This window comes from Talpa europaea (assembly GCF_964194135.1).
Source record: "Talpa europaea genome assembly, chromosome: 1".
Classification (NCBI taxonomy): domain Eukaryota; kingdom Metazoa; phylum Chordata; class Mammalia; order Eulipotyphla; family Talpidae; genus Talpa; species Talpa europaea.
In genome coordinates, this window is record NC_140073.1 from 67,939,123 (window position 1) to 67,959,296 (window position 20,174).

Genomic DNA, 20,174 nt, shown 5'->3' on the forward strand with positions numbered 1-20,174 from the left:
TGACAGCAGAATGGATTAAACAGAGAGAAAGATACTTTAAAAAGACTTTCCTCCTGTAAGCTGTTGATACACCATTATTCTTCAGCTTAAAATAGTCCTCTGGAAAATTCTTCATTCACAGAAAGCAAATTGTCCCTCTGAAATATAAGCAACAATGTAAGTATTATTCCAACTGATTAAACTGCCAGTGAGCCACAGAACATATGTCACCCATGAGTGAGCATCAACCAGGAATTGATGCTCATAATATCAGAGGACACAGCAATGGGGTCTTCCCTGGGAAGAAGTGAGCATATTGTCCATAAAGATCACAGCTTGTTTCCAAGGGGAGGGGAAAAAAGGAAAGATAACTAAGTTTGCTCTCCCATATGCTCTGTATTGGTCACTCTCTGAAGCTTTTCAAATATCAACTCATTGACTACAGCCCAATCATCAAAAGCTGTCAGCATTCTCCATTTTCAGAGAGAGAAACTGAGATACAAAAATCCAAGGCCTTGGGGATGGCCCCACAGACAACAATATAATAAGTAGTACTTAAAGTAGACTGACATTGTCCCGAGACTTTTAATTAATGTACATGCTCATATATCTTCACAACCACACACTTTAAAAATTGTAAACCATCAGGCCTCCCTGGTTGTGCAAGGTGTTAAGACACAACCTATGAAACCGTCCACAACCAATACAGCACACATTCAATCCCCGGCCAGGGAGCTAACCACATGTGCAGCAGACCTCTCCAGTCTCACCCGCTGCTCCCCTCAGCAGTATGTTTCAGTCAGTCTGCCTGTTCTGCTCCCTGCTCTGTCTCTGGTGAATCCTATCACCCCCCCACACCTCTGGACCTTACCCCAGTTCTTAAAAAAATAAAATAAAATAGGGAAATAATACCAAAAAAACCCCCCAAAACTGTAAACCATGGTTAAGGAGCTTGGAATTTGCACAGACAGAGGTAGAAAGGGTGGGAAGGCAAAACCAGAACTGTGATTCTAACAATTGTTCTGATTCATGCATTTGAATGGGGAAGGGTAAAAGACTAGGGTATTTTTATCTTACCACTGAGATTATAAACTGTGAACTTGGTGATCACATGGCAATCATTTCTGTGTTCTCAGTGCGTCATCAGTGCTTGGTCCAAGCAGACACCGAGGCATGCCCATTCAGAGTTGCAGAGGGCAGGTTGCCTCCCGTGCTCAGGACACTGAGAAGGGAAGCACTGCATGCAGGGCAGAGCTAAAGATTTAGATCCCATCACTATAACTGGAATCCTGTTTCTGCAACCTACTCTCATTACCAAATTTATTTTAAAAAATTATCCCAGCTACTTCACTGTGATATACCTTGACGTAGCTCACTACTAGCAAATATTCAGCAGAATTGTGTTCAGTCCATAACCAAACAGGAAGTCTTTATTTGGGGGCAACAGAATTTCTGCACTATTGGGTACCCAATAAATAGTATAAAGCAAACTTGAGAACTTGAGCCCAGTTTGTTTTTATAGAAGACTTTGGCAGAGCAATGGAAGGTAACACTGCCTTTTAGAATGTGTGTGTGTGTGTGTGTGTGTGTGTGTTGGAACTATAGTGTCTGGGGTTAGAAATCACTGATGAGAAGTCAATAGGAGCTATCAGGACAGAACTTTATTACAGATGTACATGACACCAGTAACTGAATTCCACTTCTCTTTGGTATAAAATAGAGCTACCAAAAATTAGCAACATACTAAGAAGCTCAAGGAAAAATCAGTGTGTCTTAAGTTAGTGGCCATATGCCATGTCAGGGAATCCTTCCTCTACAGTGACAGAGTCTTGTGCAGTCCATAAATAAACTGAAATCTCACCGACATTGACCTAAGTTTGGGAAGCAAGGCAACAAATTTTTAGACCTAAAAGAATGGACACATTTCTTTCTGTCAATAGTTTGCATAATAATAATCTATTACCTGAAATCACACTGCACAATTATGTGCAGGAATATCAGAAAGACTTCAATTGCAGCTTCTCCACCTACTCCATTATGCATGCTTTGATGAGTTTTAATGAAAACTGAGTCTGCTGGCAAAGGAGTGAGAAACAGAGCATCATAATAGGGAAAGTGATAAGATATGGAGACTTGTAAGGTGATTTGCAAATGGATTATGAGCTGTTTGAGAATGGAAAACAAGTTTTGCTTTAGAGATTTGACTGAACATTTCTTGCAAACTCCTTGCAATGCCTGATGATTGCTGTACAGGTCTAGATGCATGAAATTGGCATCATATCCATCAAGATAGGAAATAAACACGTCTTTTGTTAGCAGTTTTAGACAAACAATTTTGCATATCAATATGCAATTATACTGTATGGAGGGAAAACTGTGTGTGGCTGGGAAACATCTTTTAACATGTTGACACGATGTCCTGTTAACATTAAAAATGGCAAAATGTAAACTGAGTAGAATGAGCTTAAATGTCAAGTTCTAAGGAAAATCTTGTCAGAATGCCTCACCCTTCTAATTTTGCTTTTCTAACACTGCAAGCTTCCCCTCAGAAATGCTCCCTTCAGACTAGTAGAAACTGAAATCTCATGGCACCTATAAAAGGAACAAAGACTTTATTGCTGGCAAGAAGAGAGATATCTTAACGGGTAGGATAACTACTATCTAGATATCATCTATGCTCTGAAAGCAGTGTAAGTGAGAGTACAATTAGTAATTGCACCATGATATTCAATATTCACCTATCTTATTCCATAAGCATTGACTTTTGGGGTCTAGAAACTAATCTTCATGTTAATCTTGGAAGGCAACCATTTTTAATTTTCTATCTCCATTTTACTGATTAGGAAACCAAGATCTAGAAAAGTTCACTGACTTTAAAATCTATCTATCTATCTATCTATCTATCTATCTATCTATCTATCTATCTATCTATTTACCTACATACCTAGCTACCTACCTATTTGATTACAGAGTTTAAGAAAATGGCTCCTGAGGCCCCTCTGGTGGCACAAGGGGTTAAGTTTCAGCACTATGAAGCTACTGGTAGCCACTGCAGCATGAGATCAATCTCGGCTGTGGAGATAACCCACACAGAGCGGCAGGCCTCTCCTGTTTTGATCCCCACTCTGTCTCTGGTGAATCCTCTCATGTCCCCACACCTCTGGTCTATACCCCAGATCTTGTATGCATAAATAAATAAAAAAGAAAAAGAAAATGGCTCCTATCATTGTGAAGGCTTTATCTGCAGAGTAGTCATCAGGCTGGAAAGAGAATACAGAGCTGCCATTTGAGCCAAAGACCTTCTGCTGACAGGATTTCTTCTTGCACAGCGAAGGACTGTCTTTGTTCTATTCATGACTTTGAGCTGATTGAATGAGATGCACCCATGTTTTTGAGGAAAATCTCTTTACTCAATATCCACTGATTTAAAGTTATTCTCAACTCAATAACACTCTTTTTTTTTTTTGAGAACTGCAAGTTTTGCTGGTTTTTTTTTTTTTAAGATTTATTTATTTATTTATACAAGCACTGGGTACAGTCAGAAGCGCGGGAGGGTGAGAGAATTCACCACAGCCAGAGCAGGGAGCAGAGCAGGCACAGTGACGAAGTACACTGCTGAGGGGAGCCACAGGCGGCAGGATAGGTCTGTGCGCCATATGGGACCCTCCACCAGTGGCCGGGGAGCAGCTGGGGATCGAACCAGCTGTAGAAGCTGCTGGCAACTTTGCAACCCAGCGCTCCGCTGCACCACCGGGGAGGCCCTCAATAACACTCTTACAGAAATATTAAGAGCAACATTTCACCAAACATCCAGGTACTTGGTTCAACCATGTTGAAAAATAAATTAACCATCATATCAAGCAAATTGAGAATCAACTGGGGAGCCTTATCCTTCCGTCTTATATCCCTGACCCTCCCCAAGTAGATACCTGAGGTGTTTGCTAGCATCAGCTACTTACGGTGCTCTGCTTTTCTCCATTTCTGTCTGTCCCTGTGTATCTATCCCTGTGCCCAGAACTCCCTCATTTCCTGACAGCATCTAACCCATCCTGTAAACCCACCTTACAGGCATTTTCATCCAACAAAACAATCCCAAGTCCCTGCTGGATTCCTGTTATTTCAAATGCATTCCTCCTGACACGTTCAATTAGGTTGACATGAACAAGGATGAACACAAACTTCACATTATTGACTGAAATTGGCCATGTCTAGATCAGGAGATTTTTTTTCTCAGCAAATCTCTTACAAAGCATTACATTTTAGTATATCATGGGTTTTCTTGATTATTCGTCCCTTGATTATTCATATATTGAGTGCCTTATCAACTTTTTGAATCAGTCAGCTCTCCAAGTCTTTTATTCAGCCTTGTTCTCAAGTTTACTTCCATTTAAACTACAACGGGGGAGTACTTTTGGTTCTGGTTACAAGCTATTGAATAAGAGTGTGCATACTATTTTTGCATGGGTTGTGGATTTCAGTTGTAATACCATCTCCACATAACCCATGACCACTGATGAATTTTAATCCTTTCCCCCAATTCTTTGGGAAGATTTTAAACAAGAAACATGGATATCTTCCATTTGTCCCACTAGATGCACTGGCCAACCTTCTGCAGCCATCTCTGTGCTCTAGAATGCTAACTAAACACATTACATCAGTAAGTATTGTTGCTTTCTGAACTCCAGGTGAGTTTCCTCAACAGAGACATAGGAAGGAGACTGGAGGAAACAAGGGGAGATTGAAGTCAGTCAGTCATCACGTTCCTCTCCTGGGGCTTCATTGACCTGATTCCATCCCAGAAGTCAGGGGACTGCAGATCCGTCAAGGCACAGTCTCTCTCAGGGTGCCCTCCTTCTTATACCATCAACACTCTCATCCCCAAGGGCCTGCTGGTAGGAATGACACCTCTGTTACCAGCTCTGTGTGTGGCTTTTCACAGCATCTTATTGGCTATCATATCTTTGCAACCTGTCTCTAGTATGAGTCAGCCATTATGACATAGCCATTGCCCTCAGAAAGGAGAGCAGCTGTTAACTTCCATGTGTGATATGAGTCCATATATGAGTTAACGCCCATGTGTTGCTGATGCCCATATATTCATCACTTATACAGGGACAGCTAAACAGTTAGGCATGCTCAAGAATTATATGTGCTAAAAGTATTTATTCTTTTCCCTGGGACTGAGAAATAGCAGACTTTTTTATTAGGAAGCTATAATTCAGATTATGGGAATTCAACAACTTTTGCTTGCCCCTATTCAAGTCAATTTCAACCTTATCTATTCATTCAGTTCTATGAGTTTTTTTAGTGTTGGAAACAAGTCAGTCATATTGGTAGTTCCCACAAATATGCAGGTTCAACGACCCTAGAATTTTGCTTCTGATAGTCATTAGTTTTTCCTGGAAATGCTTTTATTTGCCTCTGCTGGCCAGCTCTTAATCTCCATCTCAATCTTAGAGATGATGTCTGCTTGCTCCTTAACCCTCACACTCCATGACAGGCTGAGTTAGGTACCCTTCCTGTGGGTCCCAACAAACACTAACTATACATACCCTGTCTTTGCTCATATATTTTAACTGTTTCTAGGTCTTCTCCATGATTAGCCTGTGAAGAAGACTGAAAAGTATCTTTAGAAGTTATAAACTGTGCCCAGAAAAGGTATGTAAAATCCTAACCCTTAGTACATATAAATGTGGCCTTAATCGGAAACAAATTATTTGCAAATGTAAGAGTTAAGATAAGGTCATATTCCATTATGGTGAGTCCTAAGCCAACATGACTGGCGTCCTCATAAGAAGATAATAAACAGACATATTGAGGATGACATCACATGTCACAGGGAAGCGGGGTGACAATCTCTGGGAGGCAGAGATTAAAGTTGTCATGGGCCTGGAGATATTCAAGGAATAGGACACCTACCAGATGCTTGGAAGAGGCAAGGAAAGATCACCCCCTTTAGGTTTCCCAAGGGGGTGACTTTTGCTTTGGACTTCTAGTCTCTACAACTGTGAGGCAGTATACTTCTATTTTTCATTTGTTTGGATTTTCTTTGTTTTAAGCCACCCACTTTGTGTTACTTTGTTCCAGCAATCTTAAGAAACTAACGCAAGAAACAATTTTGCATCCCTAGCAGCTAGCACGGTGCCTGCGATGTTCACACTCGTATTGAGTGCACTTATATTGCACTGTATTGAATGGTAAATCATTTCTAGAGATGGTGAAAACAGCCCAAATGTGTATTCCTGCAAAAGCTTACCCTTTAACTTCCTTATTCATCATTTAGCCCTTCTTCCAAACACTAGAGCTTTCCTTGCTCCACACACATGCCCACTCACAGTTGTGGATACATTTTTACATAGTGCTGCAAGTTTGCTGGATCCTTGATTCAGTCCACTTCATCAGCAAACCTAACACCCAGTTGGCCTAGCTGTTTAGGCAGAGGTCACGCCACCTTCGGAGGATGGGGTCATTGCTGTTTTGGTGTTTGGGATCTCACGGCTGGGAGACTGTCCTGTGATTGGTGAGAGGCTCAGACTTCAATCAAGAAAAGGAAGCTAATATTCCCCAAGAGTACAGTGCAAGAAGGATGCAGTGGGGATTCAAAGGTACTGTTTTTCACAACTCAAACCTGTCCTTCTTCACCCTCGTGATACCCATTTGCACGTTTTCTATAGACTTCGTAGGAGAAACTTCCCTGTTTCGTTGAACCTGAAATGATCTCTCAGGGAATTCTAAATGAGGATGGGATGTGAGATCTTGGCCCCAGATCCTTATATTAGAGACATGCAACTAGGCCAAGAAAGCTCAGCTTTCTGGCAAAAGGTGCAAAACAGAACCCAGGCCCCCTCCTCCCGGCGCCATTTACAATCTGTGTTTTACCCAAGTCATTGACATGCACAGAGAACAGCAACTTTGTTTTCAGAAATAGTGCTCATCTGAGAAGGAGACTTCCTCTTCTCTCTTCTCCCTCCCCTTCCCTTTGTCTACTCCTCTCCCTTCCCTGTCCCCTCATCCTTCTTCCTGGACACTTTCCCCAAGAGCACTTTTACTAAGTGTCCTAAGTCACTAACACTTAAGAACATATAGTATTTGCAATGAGGAAAGTATTTGATAACATCATGTTAATGTATTTTAAAATGTTTGCCAGTTCAATGAGAATTATATAATTCAGTGCATACAGAAGCTTGCTTTTATTTCTATTGGATTTTACAAAACAACCAAGCAAAAAGACCTTTATTTTTGTTACTGCATTTGACAAAAACATCAAATTTAAAGGAAATGCCCAATCACACTCAATCAAGCCCATCAACTCTGGAACACAATTCAGAAGCCCTTATTCCTTCAGGATAACATCAGCAAAACAGCAACCTTTAAAACCAAGTAAACATTCATCTTCAGTCATAAACCCTGAGTGAAGTCTTTCTAAACAGAAGCAGAGTGCTCCAAGTAAATGAGCCCCATGAATTAATCATATCCTCTCTGTCCATGTTCTTACATTGCTTTGCAGAATTAAAAAATGTTAAGCAACAGTTAATATATATCTCTATATATACATAGAGATAGATATTTTAATTTCAAGAGATTTTTAAAGATGTAAGGGCAAGTCTATGTTAGCAATAGACATTAAAAATCATGATTAAAACCATATATTTAAAAAATATGCATACATGAAAAAAGCACACATATAATTCACAGGGAAAAAGTCCCCAAAATTCTAATAATAAAATAGCAATTGCAAACTCTGAATTGTGATCTAGAGGGGATTTTAACATTTCCTTCATACATATTTTTCTCAATTTTTCTCTAATAAACATTAATTACTTTTATGTGAAAAATAAAAAAATACTATTTAAAGCAAAACATAAGCAGTACAGAGTATCAAATTAATGTTTTATTGATATAGAGTATCACTGTATGTAGGTTTGTTTGCTTCCTGAATCTTGACTATTAGTCCTGATATTTATTACCTCCGGCAAATCATGAAATACTCATATTCTCTTTCCTTCTATGTAAAATGGAGATAAAAATGTGTACCTCAGATCTTGTGAGGATTAAAAGAGAGATTTTTTTTTGTAACATCTCAGTTCAGTTCCAACAGTTGGTAGGTGTTGAGTAATTGATACCCAACTCATTACCACCACTCCTATGATTACCCTTCACACTTACTTACTCCTCAGAAGGCACTGATCTCCTTTACCTTATTCTGCAGCCACATCATTTCTTCCATTTCTTGATAAAGTGTGAACCAGGACCAAATTATATCAAAATCACTTGCAGAGCACAGGAAAGTACATTTACTAAGTTAGAATTTCTGGGCCTGGGAAGTCTGTTTTTAACAAGAAATCCCAGAGATCCATATGCTAATTATATTTTTAAAATAACCAAGATCCAATAAGAAGTCTAGTTCTAGACCAAGTTGTTCAACAATGTAAGTTATCACAACCATGAAAAGAAGAAAGTAATACAATTTCTCACTATGTTATAAGACTAGTGACTAACAGCTCACATACATCCATTTTGGAGAGGTGAAATATTATGGAAATGGAGTGAAATCCAATCCCATATAACTTGCACTTCCTGGAGGAAAATTGTCACATATTCAGATGGGCAAATTGTTAAGAGTTGTTCATTGGCGTCACTGCAGTGGTTTGTCTGCCTTCCTGCCTGTGATATTTGATGGTCATATCCCTGATTTTACTTCTAATGAATGATAGTGATCCTATCTTATTTTTTCTGCATCCTTTCAGTGTCTGGAACAGAAAGAACTCCATAAATGCAATTGTCTTGCCCCAGAGGAGTCTAGGGCCCGAGGACTCACTAAGCCTTAGTAGGTCCCTACTTTTCTGCTTCATTACATGGTTTTCCTGGCATCTCCAAAGGCCAATGCTTGAAACAAATACAGACACATGCCAATTAATGACCCTTATAATGGAAGGAATGTTTGTATTGCCCTACTTTTAAATAACAATTATGTCAGTTTTTGGGCTTTTTGGAATTATTTTGCAGTAATAAGTAATTATGTCCTTTTCGTAAGCCCATGTAATAATTGATTCTCACCATGCTCTATACTTGATAAAGAAGTGGAAAGATATTATAAAATTGCCAGGGAAAATGGAAACAGCTCACTTTATTTGTTAGGCTTGACCAGTTATTCAAACATCTATGATTGTGTCTAATCTGTGCAAAATGAGGAAGCAGTAACTACTCTTCCCATTTCACTGACAAATAGATACTGGGATCCACACAGACCTCAAGAGCAGATAAGAATCAGGCTTTCTCATGTCCCAAGTCAGGGATTCCTATTGATTTTGAGTTTCCAGTTTTTGGTTATTTGTTTTTCCCTTTACTTTCTGTTTTCGAGTTTTAAGAGAGAAAAATGTCCTTGGCAAGCCCTACAGAAAACACTTGATAATTAATTCTTGGCTTGGAGGAACACTGTCAAGGCCATTAACAAATTTTCTTCTTTAATGAAAATAGACTAACTGCTAATTCCTATTTTTACCAAAATAACATTTCCTCCCAGAAGATGGTCCTTTATATCTTTACTTACATAAGTGTACATTTACATTTCCTCCCAGAAGATGGTCCTTTATATCTTTACTTACATAAGTGTACCCTTCCAGTGGGTTTCCCTTTGCTGTGCAGCAGCACAGCATGAGGCTAGGTTGAGTGTGAGCGAGAGTGTCACACACTTACCTGTTATATTGCAGTACACTTGGAGAGGCCCCAGGGGCCCACTGCCATCCGAGTCAATGTAGAAGTAGCCAGCTGTGTTCCCTTGGTGCCTGTACACCTCGCAGGATTGTTCATAGAGGGCTGAAAAGACACAAAGGCAGCAGAGAAGAAACTTTGCTTGTTTCTGCATATCCCTTTGAAGAATGCCCTGCTTATATTCATTTTCAATGTTGATTATTTTCCCCTTTTCTCATAGTTTCTACCCCTCACCACTGACCTAATAAACCAGAGTCTTAACACTTGATAGTGTCATATCCTCCATTCATGCTAACTTAACCATTCTGCTAAACTCACTTTAGCAGTTACATCCTTCAAAAGTATGCCCATATTTCTAATAGGACTTTGTCCACACTGACTATAAGTCCTCCTCTCTGCTCACACAGAGTATTGAGCTGGGATCACCAAGCCATTCCTTATTCCCCTGAAGGTCACAGAACCTGTAGGTGTGCTCATGTGTGATCTTGTGTCCAGCATCTAGTAATGTCATACTCAGGAGTTCAACAAATGTCTGATTAATGAATGAAAAACTGAGCTAATTATTTAGCCAAGCTTTTTATTTTAGAAAAAAAAGTAAAATGATATCATCTAATTTCTCTATGCCCTGAATTCATCTCAACAGGCATCATTTAGTAGATACCAATCATGTTTAGTCCCTTTTGATGTGGCATGCATTTGGTGTGTTCCTATTTGTGTTAACAGCTGTAGGTGCCACCAGATGATAGACCATGGAGGAGGAAATCATCCTGTGCCTCTGAAAGGTGACAGTCTAACTGCAGCCAGAAAGGTCTTTATGTACTCAGAGAGGCAAGCATAGGTGACCGAAGGTAGGGCACTCTGACCAATCAATAGGTTGAGAAGTATTAAATCTCATTGAAACAACACGCATGGACTCAGTGGCATGTAAAGGAGGCATCTGCTGTCGATGCATGAAAATGCAGATTGCTCTTGGGGGCCTCAGACAAGATGCTGTAGCTCAAAGCAGCAGGGACACAGCCAAACATGTCATCTGCCCATGCTTAAAACACTTCATTGGCTCCCAGCAGTTTCCAAGATCCTCACCTTAACCAACATGTCCCTGGTGACTAATGCCCCATCCCAGGAATATGAACTTGCAGTTTGTCATGAGCAAATGTGAGAGGCACCTCAAATAATCCATTATCGTAACAGTATAAAGCTTGAGAGGATTTGACTTGTTATAAATTAAGGTGAATTCAAGGTTATCCTTGTACGCATGGAACTCTCTACCAGTCCTACGGTCTCTGAAGCAGGAAGATCACAGGGAACACCCTCCATACTGACCATTACATAGAGCTAATTCTACTTGTTCAAAGCTAACAACACACCTGGGTGTGTGTCACCCATGTGACACCAGTTCTTGTAGGTGTTGCCTCCTCTCCAATTATTGCCACACTCCCAAAGTGAGAATTATTTGGAAGGACTTGCAGCTGTCTGACGCCAGGTGACTACCTCCCAGGCAGCACATGAGAGCTTTCACAGCAGTTGAGAACATGAATGCAGGAATCAAACTGTCTGGTTTTGTATATCGGGGTGACTATTCCTAGTACACTTTCTACTTAAACTTTGGTTTAATTACCGGGAGAACTCTGAGGGAAAAGACTGGTGATACACATTCTTATATATGAATTCTGCAAATGAAGACATAAAATATAAAAAGGAATTTGTCCAAACATGAAAATCAATTGGTCAGTGATTAATCTATTTATATCATTTCCTTTAAATGTATTTAGTCATACCTTATAAAATGGAATATTTTTAACTATTTGGTTTCCCTAAACTACAGAGATTAAATGGGAAAAGATGAATGTGTCATGTTTCCCCTTGAATTCATCAGTTTCTTTTTTTTAAGATTTTATTTTTTGTGTGTGTGGAAGAGCTGGGATACAGGCCATAGTTGTGTCTGAGGGAGCGGGGGGTGAGAGAATTCACCAGAGACGGAGTGGGAAGCAGAACAAGAAAATTTACCGAGATACACTGCTGAGGGGAGCAGCAGGAGTGACAGGAGAGGTCTGCTGTGCCATGTGGGTGGCTCCCTGGCCAAGAATCAAACTCAGGCCATAGTGGTGATAGAGCTGACACTTAACCCCTAGGCCACCAGGTAGGCCTAATTCATCAGTTTCAAAATACTGAAGTGATTTCCTAATACATCTTCCAGCAGTGATCAATAAGAATACTTTAATTTTATTATAAAGCAACAGACTTAAGCATAGTTGAATTTAAAACAATAATTTGACTAGTAGGATGCAATAAATCATACCTACTAAGAAAATAAAAACATAGCCATGCAAAATTCTTAAAATACATGAAACAACTTTATTGTCAAATGATATCTCTATTGATTTATTAAACTATTATGCACCTATTATAAGAAGGAATTAATAACTTATTTTACTGACAACAGAAACTATTTTTTTTTCCTTGAAAGATGAAATATAAAATACCAAAACAACACAGGACTCAATTTGATGGAACAATTTGGGCAGCAAAAGAATAATGACTGCATTTATGTATTTAAATATATACAATATACTGACAGACTAAGAAATACATAACACCACCTGACACAAAACTCAAGCTGAACCTAATCTAGTCCTGAAATACAAGCACTCATTTACAGGAAGAGATAACTAAAACAATAGAAGAATATAATTAATTGAATCTAGGATATGACAGTTTCTTCAACAAACTAATGGCAAAATGGCATGGGGATTCAGAAGACTTATAAATAAAATGTTATATATAGGCCATTTTTTTTATCCTGATTCAAACAAATCAAAAAAAGCCTTATAAGACAACCAGAAAAATTAAAATCAAATTTAGTATCAGATGATATATAAAAAGTATTTTTTTATTTTAGCTGGGCATGATTATAATACTATGGTTATAGTTTAAAAGAGAAAACATTCCTTTTGAAAGCTGATACCTGTAGTGAAATAATATCTTAGCTGATACTCAGATACCTATAGTGAAATAAAAGTTCATAAGTTGTTTTTAAACTGCCACATAAAAGGAAGAGGAGAGTCAACAAAAAAGACAATATATTGATAAATGTTGGCCCCAAGGGAAGGGCGCATGGGGGAGAAATGTATTAGTTTATCTTCTACTGTGTGTTTGAAATGTCTTTAACAAATATTTTATTTCATAATTAGGCAATTCAGGTGTCCCATGACTGTCAAGTTCTTCTATAAAGTGATCTGCAAATTACTGGCTGCAATACAGCCAATGTGCTTTCCACTGTACACTGAACCCCCCAGGTGTGAGAGGTAAGGTGCACAGCTGTCTCCCCAGATCCCCTTCACTGTCATGCTGGACATTCCCTTTTAAACATGGCTTATTTCCCTTCAGGTTGTTTTGTGTATCCATAGTCTACTCTTGTTCAGTTGCTAAATAGAATTCCATCATATGAATATAACAGTGTTTTAACATCAATTAATTCAAGGACATTTGAGTTATCTCCAATCTGCAGCTATTTCAGTTGCAGAATTTTAAATTTGCCAGAGTAATTTTTCTTCTGAATACTTTTCCTTTAATTGTATGCAATTTTTTTCCTTTCTTTTTTAAAGATTTATTTATTTATTTATTTATTTATTTATACAAGCACTGGGTACAGTCAGAAGCACGGGAGGGTGAGAGAATTCACCAGAGCCAGAGCGGGGAGCAGAGCAGGCTGAAGGACCGAAGCACATTGCTGAGGGGAGCAGCGGGCGGCAGAAGAGGTCCACACGCCATGTGGGACCCTCCTCTGGTGGCTGGGGAGCAGCCGGGGATCGAACCGGTGCTGCAGAGGCTGCGGGAAGCCCGGCAACCCAGCGCTCAACCGCTGCGCCACCGGGGAGGCCCAATTGTATGCAATTTTTGATTAGCTGATGTAAAATATCTAACATATCTGAGAATATTTTTAAAGATTTATTTATTTATGCATACAAGAACTGGGGTACAGGCCAGAGGTGTGGGGAGTAAGAGGATTCACCAGAGACAGAGTGGGGAGCAGAACAGGCAGACTGACTGAAATACACAGCAGAGGGGAGCAGCGGGTGAGACAGGAGAGGTCTGCTGTGCCATGTGGGTAGCTCCCTGGCCATCTGGGGATCGAACTCCTGCTGCAGAGGTTGTGGATAGCTTTACAGTGCTGTGCTCAACCCCTTGTGCCACCAGGGAGGCCCCTATTTCTGAGAATATTAATGATAAAATAATTTCCTGATATTTCCTTACCTCTATATAGACTTTTCCAAATATTTTTTTTGTGTGTGTACTTAATTAGTTTACTTGTTTTGCATTTTGTTTCAATCTCTAATCTTTCTTGTTAGACTCTTTTCTAAGATGTCACTTATACTTTTCTCATATTTAACAGTGTCTCTAAAATACTGATTGATCATTCAGCAAATGCCTTTGGTGGATTGATCTCTAAGGACTCCACTATAGGATTACCTGGCTGGACTACTTTGTAAAAAATCCCCACACTAGTGTCATTAGGTCTTTGTTCATAGTCTTACTGGAGTCAATGATTCAGACAGACATTTTGCATGATATCTGGACGTGGCAGTGATGTGGCACATGCATTCTTTTTATACTTGTTAAGTCAGTGTAGGTTGTGAGATTCCACTGTAGCGCCTATGTGTTGTCATGCATCTTCTGACTTAAGTTGTTAACCTGGGATCCCAGACAGCTTCTGCTTCATAGAGGTTCTCTCCTCCAGCTACCTGGACCTCTGGCCAGGCACATCTCTCGGGATCATCAGCCCATTGCCATCATGGAAGGTTTGGCAAAAGTGAGGGTCATGGTGCTTTTTGGATCAGCCACTGACTGTCATTTACAAAAATATTTACTATTGTTTATGTCATTTCGGAAGAAAGTGAAGGTAAACACATATGTTCAAGCTACTAAGTCTCCCAGGAAGTACAGTATGCTGCTAGTTTGTTTCTTCATGCACACTGAAAACAAGTACTCATACTTGGGAATAAACTCCATTTATTGAGAACTTAGATAATTTTCCAGGAACTCTAAGCTAGGTTCTCAGAAAACTAAACAAAAGGACATGTTTCTAGATCTTAAGTAACTCAGAGGCTTAATTTTACCAAGACCAACCCAACTACAGATAAAACAATTTAAAAGACCAATTCCTATAAAAGAAAGAGAAAAAGTATTTGAAGAACTCTCCTAGAAAAAAATGGCCAAATCATGTGCTTTCTCAAAATAAATTTTTTAAAACATATCATACTAATGCTACTTATACTTCCCTAACTCACCAGGAAAGAAAGAAATCATGGAAATGCATTATGTGAAGTAAATACAAAAAATAATCCCTAAACTTAACAATGATAACTTCAAAAAACTCAAACTATATACTGACTTGTAAATATCAAACTTTTTGCCAAAAATATCAGCAGATAGAACCCAATAGCATATTTTAAAAGGACATAATGGCAGAGGGGGTCTTAATCCAAAAATGCAAGAGTGACTCTATGGTAGGAAATGTGAGTGAGTGTGTGTGTGTGTGTGTGTGTGTGTGAAAGTTACAGGAATATGGAGAAAAGTATATGTTTGCCTCCACTCATTTAAAAATTATTGATGAAAAATCCTATTATTTCCCACTAAGTTCCCCCAAAACAAAACAAAAAAAAAGTTCACTAGTTTGACTTAAGTTTCACATTGTACTAAGAGCTTCAGCTACAGGAATTTGATGAGAAAACTTTTAAAGGCCTTCAAACTCAAAAAGGAAGAAGTAATACTATCTCTTCCTATAGTCAATCAGATCTTGTATCTGGAAATACTAAAGGAACCAATATAAAAAGTATCAAGAAACAAAACTAACAATTATAACATTCACATGTAGAAACCATTAGCTTTCATATACACAACATTAATCAGAAGATATTAACAAAGGACACTGTTTATGATATCAGAGTTCCGAGGAAGGAGGGAGGTGGGAAGGCGGAAATGGAAGCAGGCAGAGAGGGAGGGAGGGAGGGAGGGAAAAAACACCACCTTTTCTATAAGGGAGAGAAACACCAGTGCTTCCTCTCACTGCCATGTGAAGATGCAGAGAGAAGGTGGCCATCTGCCAGCCAGGAAGAGCGGGCTTATTAGAAACCAAGTGAACTGAAGATATGACCTTGGATTTCCCAAGCTCTGAAACTGTGAGAAATCAATGTCTTGCTGTTTAGGTCACCCAGTCTATGGTCTTTTGCCACAGCAGCCCGAACTAAGCTATGATGTGTTCATAAAGATTTTTTTACATCACCACTTGTATTAGCAAAAGAGAGGAATCTTCCCAAATGTTCACCAGTTTAGGAATAAACTATGTTGCACACAGTAAATACAGTTCAGTTTTGAAAATGAATAAAGTCTGTCTGCATATAATATTACAACATCAGCTCTAGGATGTAAGGTTTTGAGACAATCAAAGTGGAAAACACTATATATAATATGCATTTATTTATATTTTCAAAACAATAGCATTTTAAAAAGTGATGTGTAAGAAGTGGGAGAAAAGACAGAAAGAATGGGATAGAAACATGGTATATTTGAATATGTCTGCTTCATTTGTTTTCTTAGGAATTATGTGACTATTTTGCATAATTATGTAAGGTTATTCACCTTTCTGAGGAGGTAAAAGAGACACCTTCTCTGTGTGCATGGAGCATGGGCTCGTATCACTTAACTCTGCCTTATTTTCCTTTGTGTTCAACAATCTTCAGATTCACTTTCTGTCTCCCCTGCTAGACCATAAATACTTAGCATGCAGGGATGTCTTTCTCCAAATTTAAAAAGTAAACATTTAATGACTATTATTAGTTTAATGGTCCCACTGTTTCTGAAGGCTCAATGAAACTAGACTGAGAGAGAGACTATGGCAATGTCTTAGTTCTCTAAAATGCCTACCAGAACTCTAGTCAGAGACTTATACAAAATTGTATATGAAATGACTCTATATGCTTTATACAAGTTCTCAATTAGTCGGTGGTCATCTGAAGGAGAACCATCACATTTCTCTTTGGGAAGAAGAGAGCGAGAAAGCACAACAAAAAAAGTCCTAGCAGTGGGAAGATGTGTCCCCATCAAAAACAGCAACAAGCAATTGCTAGTACTGTATTTGAAGGTCTAGAATTACAGGCACAAAAAGATGCATGTTCTTCGATGAAAGGACAATCATGGACATACGAAGACTCTTTAGAAGAGTTTTTTATATTAATGTGAACAGCTATATAATATAGCTGAACAAAGCAGATGGATCAGTGTTTTTATATTTAAGGAAAATAGTCTGCATCTAGTTCTGGCAGCTAATTTATTGCCTGAGGTACAATTTGAAATGTCCTTGTGATGCCCACTCTCATTAAAGATAATGATAGTATTCAGACAGCAAAAAAATAGTTTTATTTGGACCTCACCTTTTCAAGTACCAAGGTCAGAATTGTGGTTTTTCTGTCGGACATTTATATTCCTATTGTAAACTACAGAAATAGACAAGAAACTCAGTACATATTTTTAAGACCTTAAAATGTGTCCTATTTCCTTTGTTGCTCCCTATGTCCCCAGCAATCTAATACTTATCACATAATTGCATATTTAGTTCCAGATCTATATACACAGCCTACAGACATAAATAAGATCAAATTAATTCTAGTAATTAAATAAATGCTTATGAAGCATTTTGCATTTAGCAGTCATTTATCGAATTAAGCTTATCAAACTCCTTGTGCATTAGATTTGGTGGATTTTGCCTTGGCCTCGTTTCAGGGAAGAAAAGACAAAAATATTATGTTAAAACTGATAGGATTGCTGAAATTAGTTTTAAAAAATGTGTTAGAGGATTAAATTAGAAAATAGATCTTTTGATGTCCTAGTCTTCACATAGCTGGCACAGGCTAAAAATAGACAAAGATTCTATAACATTTTCTTACTTAGAAGTAGGTTAACAGAGATGAAAACAGATAAGTGGTTGCTAGAGATTAGAAATGGGAGAATGAGAGAAGGTGGGTGTGGTTCAAAAGGATTTATGAGGGGTTCTTGTGATAAAACTATTCTGTATCTTGATGCTGCTGGAGATTATATCAATCTACATATGTGATAAAATTGCATGTGTATGTGAGTGCGCAGAGGAGTATGTGTCAAATGAGGCACTCTGAAATAAAAAATAAAATAAATAAAACTCTGTATATTCTGCCCCTGCCAATTACCTGCTTTTGATATTGTACCATAGTCATGCAAGATGTTACCACTTGAGGAAACTCAAGCAAGGATATATAAGCCCTCTGGTACTGTTTTCTTTGCAATTTACTGTGAAAAATTTCAAAATAAAAAGATTAATAAAGGGGTTGTGACCCAATAGTTCCACTCCTAGCTATACAATCATTACAAGTGAAAACCTGTGTGTAATTGCCAATAAGAACATTATTCAGCATAGTTAAAAGTGGAAACAATGTAATGCCCACCAACTGATAGATGGGTAAACACCTGTAACTATCCACACAGTGAAATACCACCAGGTAGTGAAAAGAAACAAAGCATTGATACATGCCATGACAAGGACAAAACTTGAACCTGGAAAACATGATGTTAAATGAAAGAAGTAATTCACAAAACATCATACACTGTTTGGGTCCCTTCATCTGAAATGTCCAAGTTCAGTAAGTCCATATACATAGAAAGTAGATTATTAACTAACAAAGCCTAGTGGTGGGAACGGGGGCAGCAGCCTCAGGCATGGAAAATGATTCCTAATGTGTATGGATTTCCTTCAGGGGTATTGAAATGTCCTAAAATTTGTTAGTAGTGATTGTACAACTGTGTGAGTAGAATAGAAACCACTGAGCTGCACACTTTAAATAAGAGGAGTTAAGATGTAAATCCATAGTGCAAACCAAAAAGTAACATGGAGGAGTGGGTATCCAGTGGCAAGACATGTTCCTTAAGGACACAGTGCACTGGTGCCCTGCTCTTCCATTTGGCCAGTATGCATTCAGATGTCCTCCAGAGAGCTCCAAAGACAAAGGGGTCTGCCTCCTCCAGCTTCATCTCCACCCAAGACTACGAGGATATCTTCCTGTTAAATATTACATTATGGTGGCCTTCTGTGACACATTAAATTAATCTATAACACAGTAAACAAGCTTAATAATGCCTGGTATTTAAAATATATATATTAGGTTGGAGGAATTTGGGTGCATTGGTAGTGGGTGGGGTTGCGGTAACAGACTTCGAAAGTGGTATGACCATATATCTCTGAATCATATAAAATGTTGTAAACTCTTGTCACTTCATTCAAAAGATAAACTGTTAAATCAAAAAATAAAAAATAAAACACATCTGTCAGAACAGCAAAGCATAATAAAAATATATAAATATGTGAACATGCTTAACATTACCCTTCCTTGTCACCCACATCTGAATTTAGTGTGGCACATCGAGTGGAAGGAAAGCAACGGGCATCTCCACGCACTGACGGCATGAGGGCATTACTCAGATTCTACAGCAGGGATTCTAAAGTCTCTGAGTGTGATCCTCATACCAGTGACAATTGGCATCACTCTGAGCACATTCGCCATGCAAATTCATGTGCTCCACTCCAAATGAGGCTGCATAGAGGCTTGTAAAGACAGTGTTTCTGCAAACCTCCAGCTGATTCCTTTGCCAGTTAAACAACCTTTGAAAACCACATTTATTAAATAGTGCAAGTTATCAGGAGTTTTTTTTTTTTTTTACAAGTGTGCCCCATTTACTAAAAATTCAAGTTTTCAATAAGTACTGCCATGTTCCTCGTCTAAATAATGATTTCAACTTTTTCCCAGTACGCTGTCTGTCTTTATACTTTTTTTTTGTCTCCCTTTTTGTTTTGCCTGAAAATATTGTGCAACTTTTTAGGAGTCATATTCACTCTGTATCTGTGTGAATCAAAAGCAATTAATAACTATCATTAAATTAGCCTACTCTTGGTTAATAATGTCCTAATTCTACCATTTAATTTCTTTCTAGAAAGTCTTTGGAGGTTCATAGCTCTGAATTCAATCGCTGCTTTACAGAAATGTTTGCAAGTTTATTTTTTATCTCTTTTACTTACTTTCCTTGAAAGTTTCATATGAGAATTACAAAAGATGATGTATAGAAATTAACTGCTAGTGTTTCCTCACAGCAGTTATTCCATAAATGTGAGCTATCCAAGTATTTTCATTTATAAATCCCAAACAATTGAAACAAAAAATGTTTAAGTATATTTTCATAATTCTTTAGGGAATTTAACAAATATATACCATATCCCAGCCACTTGTTAGTGCTTGCGATTTGTCAATTAATAAGATACTGTCCCCTACTTTTTAATTTTGACACAGTTGAGGTTGGGTTACAGACTTCATTTATATGATGATATTTTTGGTTGTTTTTTTTTAATTTTTATTTATTTATGCACACAAGTGCTGGGTACAGGCCAGAGATGAGGGAGGGTGAGA

At 38.3% G+C, this 20,174-nt stretch overlaps 1 protein-coding gene across 2 annotated transcripts in view; it reads right to left on the reverse strand.

Moving 5' to 3' along the window:
* CNTNAP5 (contactin associated protein family member 5) overlaps positions 1-20,174 on the reverse strand; it is a gene marked incomplete at its 3' end in the record, with an annotated part of 850,995 nt that overhangs the window by 271,104 nt on the left and 559,717 nt on the right. For both annotated transcript variants that reach the window (XM_084247346.1, XM_084247345.1), the window contains exon 12: positions 9,676-9,795. In XM_084247346.1, the coding sequence (XP_084103472.1) occupies positions 9,676-9,795 (120 nt within the window). The remainder of the gene's footprint in view (positions 1-9,675; positions 9,796-20,174) is intronic.